A 7,500-nucleotide genomic window follows, 5' to 3' on the forward strand; every position below is an offset into this window, starting at 1 on the left:
CACACAGAAAGAAAAAACATTTTTAATATGATAAACAAATGGTTTGGATTGTTTTGACAAGCAGCGTGTCAGGTCGAGTGCCGTGGCTGAGTTGAGAGGTGGGGCTATGTCGTCATAAAATTGCCGGCTTCGCACCTTCAGGCGTCGACACAGCGAAAGTTAACCGGCGGTTTCAAAAATTCCCACTTCGGAAGCCGGTTTCAAAAAATCGGTTGCAGTCTCCTAAACTGCCGGCGTCGTGTACACGCAAGGCGTAACCGATAACAAAACCGCACGGGTTTCACAAAAACCGGCGTCGTGTAGACGGCCCCTAACACACACACACACACACACTACGACTCCTGCACACCACAGAGTCAGGTGGGGCATTATCACACACACACACACACACACACACACACACACACACACACACACACACACACACACACACACACACACACACTACGACTCCTGCACACTACAGAGTCAGGTGGAGCATTATCACACACACACACACACTTCCACTTCTGCACCCGTCAGAGTCAGGTGGGGCATAATCTCTCTCATATACACACACACACACATAAAATGTAGAGAGAAGGAGAAGGACAGACACACACGCATGCATCTTCACACACACAGGTTTGTGCAGAACTGAACCATTAACTCAGATTTAGTGTTGTCAAGTCAGTTTTATTTTATTTACAGAGTGCAACCCAACGCGCTCCACATACAAGACAAGAGGCTGCCGGACGGAGTGGCGTAATCACCAGCGTAACCGTGACACCTGGACATAAACAAATTTGCAAAATGACAAATGACACGCAAGACAAGAGATGGAGGACAGAGTCGACTTAGTCGCCAGCGTATACGTGACATCAAGGCATACAAGACAGACAACAAACAAATTAACAAGGAAAAAGTGAAAAAGAAAATAAATTTAAAAAGAAAAATTCATGTTAGTCCAATTTCCAACCGGCTGAAAATGTCCAAGGGCAATGATGACCCACATAAAACTGTGCACAGCTGTGTCTTCACAACCGATGCAACGCCAACGAAGTTCTTTATAACTAACCAACCCGGAGAATTCACTGGCAGTCTGAAGGAACGGAGCAGAGCAGTCTGGAGAGCAGAGCCCTGGACAGCCCTGGAGGAACAGACCAGTCTGAGGTGCGACGATCTTCTTGCTGGTCAGCAGCTCGGTGGCTTTAGCAAGGACAGTTTGTTGCTTCATGGCTCTCGACGTCGCCATCAGAGCTCCCCACGTCAGCACTCAATCCAGACTGCAGGCACCAAGCGTCAGAGGCTAGTAACGTTATGGTCAGCTGCAGATCTCTGGCAGAGTAGGCCCACTGCCCTGAGCAACCCCTCCGTCCAGACAGTGGATGTGTAGCATCGGACGGATGAGGGGCGGCTAGTCAAGGCAAGCTCGTTAACGTTAACGTTAGATATCAGCCGACTTGTAATCAGAAAAGAAAAGAAACAAGAATAACACAAAAGCTATCGAAAATAACATGAATAAAGAGTAAATAAATAAATACATTTAACTAGACAAATCAATACAAAAAAAGAACATGACATTACATAAAATTACAAACACAACATCCAAAAAACAAAAACATGATGCCAGACGGAGGGTGTGTCTCGCCAGCGTCCCCGTAACCTAGCAACTCCAACTGTCCTTTAGGCACACACACACACACACACACACACACACACACACACACACACACACACACACACACACACACACACTCGGCTCCAGTGTCTCTATCTGGGGACCATCCCACACTGCAACAGTGTAGAGAAGGGTTATTAATGGTAACACTAATTAGCCCCGTGTGTGTGAGTGTTTGTGTGTGTGTGTGTGAGTGACAGAGTCTTGCTACTGAATGTAGTGAAGGGTAACACTAATGATAAATACTTCCCCATGTGTGTGTGTGTTTCAACTAGTATGAATAGATGGGTATTGCAATGTTAGTTACACGTGTGTGTGTGTGTGTTGTCTTTCAGGAGAGGTTCTTTAACCCCAGCATTCCATCTCTCGGACTTCGTAATGTGATCTACATAAATGAAACGCACACAAGGTACCACCACACAATCATCACACACACACATACCGCCACCACAGACACACTCTGTTACCCAAGCCTTCCTGCTGTATACACACAGTGATGAACGAATGGATGGATTGACTAGTTGATTGATTGACCAGTTGATCAGCTAATTGATGAGTGTTTTACCCTGGAGTCGGCCTCATTAGCTACTAATTAATGGAACTGATAGTTGCTTGTAGCTCTGCAGTAGTTGCACTGGGATCGACATTGTTCCCAAAGCGGCTGAATGTCCTGGTCAGTATGGTCTCTCTTCCTCCTTCCCTCTCTCTCATTCTGTCCTTCCCTCTCTCTCATTCTGTCCTTCCATCTCTCTCATTCTGTCCTTCCCTCTCTCTCTCGGCCATCTGATCTCTGGGGTTGGTGTCTGCTGCTGAGTCAATTATTCATCCCTCTGTTTTCCACTCTCACATGAGAGACAGAGAGAGAGAGAGAGACAGAGAGAGAGAGAGAGACAGAGAGAGAGAGAGAGACAGAGAAAGAAAGAGAGAGACAGACAGACAGAGAGAGAGAGAGAGCTCATCAATAAGAGCCCCACGCCTGCAGCTGTTTACACTGCAGCGCTTTCAGGAGTTTGACCCATTCAGAGCAGCACCAAGCAGCATGGGCTCACACACACACACACACACATTCAGAGCAGCACCCAGCAGCAGGGGCTCTACACACACACACACACACACACACACACACACACACACACACACACACACACACACACACACACACACACACACACACACACATTCAGAGCAGCACCCAGCAGCAGGCACAAAACATATGACTGACAAGATGAAGGGAATGACCACTGGTCAGTTGGGACATACAGACTGCCGTACTGTCTGACATTGATTGATTGATTTGATTGATTGATTGATCTGATTGGCTCGTAGGCACCGTGGCTGGCTCGCTCGGAGACTCAGCTACGTGCTGTTTGTTCTCGAGAGGGACGTGCAGAAGGACATGTTTGCTCGGAACGTGGTGGAGAACGTGCTGAAGAACAGCAGGTGAGTCGGAACCTGAGAGGGAAGGTCAAAGTTCAGGGTGACTAACTCCTAGCGATGACTTGTGCTTGTGACCCATTACTATGACCTCTGACCCCTAACTCCTACCAAAAGCCTATTCACATCAAGAACGATAACGATAAAAGCGTTCACACTGAACAACGATAAACAAAGTCTCACCTTGTGTTAATGAATGTGACTGTTAAAATTCAATGGGTTCTGATTGGCTATTAGCTTTTTATCGTTCTGAAAATCACTCAGAAAGTGATCCCCAACGATATCGTTCTTCATGTTGTTATCGTTATAGTTTATGTGTGAACGTCGCCATTCATATTAACAAGAACGATGTTTATTTATAGTTATCGTTATCGTTCTTGGTGTGAATGGGCCTTAACTCCCTAAAGATGACCTCTAACTCCTATTGGTGACCTATGACCCCTAACGATGACCTCTGACCCCTAACGATGACCTCTGTGTGCAGGGTGGAGGCTGCCATGGTGGAGGTAGCGATGGACGGCGAGGGGGGGGAGCAGGGGGACGAAGCGGACCAGAAGGCCCTGCAGAAGGTCCAGAGGAAGGCCCGGAACCTTCTACAGGAGATGGTGGCCAACATCTCACCAGGACTCATCAGGTGAGTGCGTCCGCAGGGTAACTTCAAGAAGGGTGCGTGTGTGTGTGTGTGTGTGTGTGTGTGTGTGTGTGTGTGTGTGTGTGTGTGTGTGCAGGGTTTCCCGCAGGAAATGTGTTAGTCAAGGTGGTAGGTCGCGGGTCCCGGGGGGGGGGTGGGGGGGTCTTGTTTGTGCGATACACTACAGACTCTGTATATTTAACAATTATTTATTAAACACTGTATTATAAATAAATAACCAGCTTCTCAAATCAACAGTTAACAAAGAACAAAGTAACAACACCAAACAAACTATACAACAGTATACAAATATTTCAAAATATTTGTGTAATTTGTGCAATTTTAACAAAGACTATTACAAACTATAGAACAAGTGCAAAACAACAAAATGTGTAAATGTGATCAGTCACTACTTATGGCAGAGCTGACAACTAGCATTGTTACAAGCCATCCTCCTTGGCTTTAAAAAGATCATTTCAAGGGCCCTTTGGTAATTGCACTGTTTTACTATTGGACCATTAATGCTTATCTTCATGGAGGCTGTCAGACTGTTGACCTGCAGCCTGTTCCGCAAGTCTGTCCTGATCTATACACCGAGAGTGAATGAAGTTTAGATCATTTTATAGTTTTGTGTAATATGGATGGAATTTGAGCGCGGAGCGCTTTTCAATTTAGAGGCCGGAGTGGCCGCTCTGTTCCGCTCCCATAGCGCTCACACCACGAGTCTGAGGCCCACTAATAAAACCAAGACCGTTACATTTCAAAGATATTGGCCATATAGCCTAAGTTCGATGATGGGGATGGAGTTACCTAAATAATTTAGAAAGCATACGCATAGGCACGGATGGGCCTGGACGGCCTAGGCCCGTCTATTGTCAGTCTTAGTCAACACTGTGCTGTGAGCAGGGGGCTGTTTACTCGGCCGTTTCTCCAGTCAAATTTGCGTCAGGTCAATTTAGCTCCCCGGTACCAAAGAACTAAGAGCAACGGCAATATATTTCACTCAGAACATTTATTTTAAAAGACTGCAACACTGATACTGCAACAACAAACAAGCTTGGCAACGTTAACTAAAGGGATCAGTCGGGATTAATTGCCAAAAGAACGAAAATGACAAATCACGCAGTCGGCTAAATATTTCAAACTGATGAACCCAGCATCGGTGCGTCGCATAAATTAAAACACAAATTATAGCAACAACTTGATCATTGGACAACCCTACCACTAAACCTTTCCATAGGCCTGCAACGTTTGACATAAAAAGTGGAATATGAACGCATTTCATCACACCTGACAATTAAACGGAGCTGTGGCTTTGACTGATTCTTGAGAACGAGGAGCGAGGAGAGATATTTGCACCGCTCAGCTCCGCTCACTAGCTCTGATTCAGAGGCATATCACATATGTAAAGATTATAAAATCTGATTATTTTTCGATTCATGACACGTTTCTTCTTATTTTTTAATGCGTTCTGTGGAGACGGGAGATTGGCGTTGGTCACTGTTTGGAATGAAAGGGAGAAAACAGGACAAAGTAACACCTTTTTTTTTTTTGACGACGTAGTTAAGGCGGCAGGCTTGTTTTGTTTTGCCTTGACTGCAAAGTGCTGCGGGAAACCCTGGTGTGTGTGTGTGTGTGTGTCAGAGCTAGTGAGCGGAGTGCGAGCGAGGTGCGGAGCGGATGGAATTTTGTTGGAGCGCGGAGCACTTTTTTTATTCAGAGACCGGAGCGGCCGCTCTGTTCCGCTCCAAGAACTCGTTAAGTCACACGGTTTCCCCTGAGTGAGTGCGTGCGTTGTCTCGAACTCGTTAAGTCACACGGTTTTCCCCTGACTGTGTGTGTGTGTGTGTGTGTGTGTGTGTGTGTGTGTGTGTGTGTGTGTGTTTGTCTAGAACTCGTTAGTCACCCCAGGTTTCTCCAGGTTTCTCCTGACGGAAGGGCTACTGTTGGACTGTGTGTGTGTGTGTGGGCTGCTGTTGGACTGTGTTGGCAATGACCAATGGCAGGTATGGAGAGGTCTAGGGGTCCACCTATTTCACCACAGAGACAAACATGATACTGTCAAAAAAGAGGAATTGAAATCAGTAGGCTGAACACCTCACAGCTGTGGCAGCCATAATCAGAGAGGGAAGCTGGCCAAAACATGGCTGAAATAAAACCATGATGTATTATCATGACTAAATGGCTGAGATAAAACCATGATTTTTCTCATGGTATGTTTATATTTATAGATAATGCTTCCTGTCTTCCTAAGACCCCTGCACAGTGCTCCAGATTGATTGGGACACTATTTTCCTGGAGAATTGATTGGTCTGTGCTTTATTCATTTTCTGTACCGTCAAGGTTACTGATTGGGTTACTGAGTGCTGATTGGTCTGTGAGCGTGTTGCTGAGTGCTGATTGGTCTGTGAAGGTGTTGCTGAGTGCTGATTGCTCTGTGAGGGTGTTGCTGAGTGCTGATTGCTCTGTGAGGGTGTTGCTGAGTGCCGATTGCTCTGTGCGGGTGTTGCTGAGTGCTGATTGCTCTGTGAGGGTGTTGCTGATTGCTCTGTGAGGGTGTTGCTGAGTGCCGATTGCTCTGTGCGGGTGTTGCTGAGTGCCGATTGCTCTGTGCGGGTTTTGCTGAGTGCCGATTGCTCTGTGAGGGTGTTACTGAGTGCTGATTGGTCCGTGTGGGTGTTACCGAATGCTGATTGGTCTGTTTGGATTTTACTGAGTGCTGATTGGTCTGTGAGGGTGTTGCTGAGTGCTGATTGCTCTGTGCGGGTGTTGCTGAGTGCTGATTGCTCTGTGAGGGTGTTGCTGAGTGCTGATTGGTCCGTGTGGGTGTTACCGAATGCTGATTTGGTTTATGTGGGGGTTGTTGTGTGCTGATTGGTCTATTCGGATGTGACTGAGTGCTGATTGGTATATTCGGTACTAAGTGCTATATGGTCTGTTCGGGTGTTACTGCGTGCGGATTTGGCTATGTGGGTGTTACTGAGTGCTGATTGGTCTGTTCGAGTGTTACTGCGTGCTGATTGGTCTGTGCTTGTGTTCCAGACTGACTGGCTGGGTTCTGCTAAAGCTCTTTAACGGATTCTTCTGGAGCATCCAGATCCACAAGGGCCAGCTGGAGATGGTGAAGAGGGCTGCCGCAGAGGTAGGACTACAACTCCCAGCATGCACCAGTCACCAGACTCACAACAGGAAATAGTCATTAAGAATTAGGGCTGTCAAAATAACACGTTCATTTCGATTAATTAATTACAGAAATAATAACGCGTTAAAACATTTAACGCTGATTTATCGCATGTCATAATGACCTTTGACCTAGTGCAGTCTGGCTATCGAGACTGAAGGAGGCAAGCACTGCTTTGAATGAAGCATTTAGCCTAGGCCTACGTTTTAAAAAGAACGCCCAGACCAATACCGTTGACAGGAGCATCAATCTGCAGTAAGGAATTTCCGTTCCCCGTTGAGTCAGTATCATTTTCAAGTCCTCATCCGTTAGAGTATAATTTGAATTTTATTGAACAAACCTCCCAATGATAACAGTATTTTTTTCAAAAATAAAAAAATTCAAAATGCACTGTTCCAAATCATTATGCACAACAGAGTTTCAAGACATTTTATAGGTTGTAAAGAACTAAAAATGGTCATTTGTTGAATTTGCAGCATTAGGAGGTCATATAAACTAAATCAAAAGTTATTTAAATCAAAAACATTTTAACAGGCCAAGTTACATGTTAACATAGGACCCTTTCATTGATATCACCTTCACAATTCTTGCATC

General features: G+C 45.7%; 1 protein-coding gene across 1 annotated transcript in view; it reads left to right on the top strand.

Moving 5' to 3' along the window:
* The window catches only part of gpam (glycerol-3-phosphate acyltransferase, mitochondrial), a 41,831-nt gene that overhangs the window by 13,503 nt on the left and 20,828 nt on the right, over window positions 1-7,500 (top strand). Inside the window, exons 4-7 of the mRNA XM_042078289.1 lie at window positions 1,996-2,069; window positions 2,987-3,100; window positions 3,579-3,728; window positions 6,768-6,867. Of these exons, the coding sequence (XP_041934223.1) occupies window positions 1,996-2,069; window positions 2,987-3,100; window positions 3,579-3,728; window positions 6,768-6,867 (438 nt within the window). The remainder of the gene's footprint in view (window positions 1-1,995; window positions 2,070-2,986; window positions 3,101-3,578; window positions 3,729-6,767; window positions 6,868-7,500) is intronic.

Source organism: Alosa sapidissima, chromosome 22, assembly GCF_018492685.1.
Source record: "Alosa sapidissima isolate fAloSap1 chromosome 22, fAloSap1.pri, whole genome shotgun sequence".
In the NCBI taxonomy this organism is placed as follows: Eukaryota; Metazoa; Chordata; class Actinopteri; order Clupeiformes; family Clupeidae; genus Alosa; species Alosa sapidissima.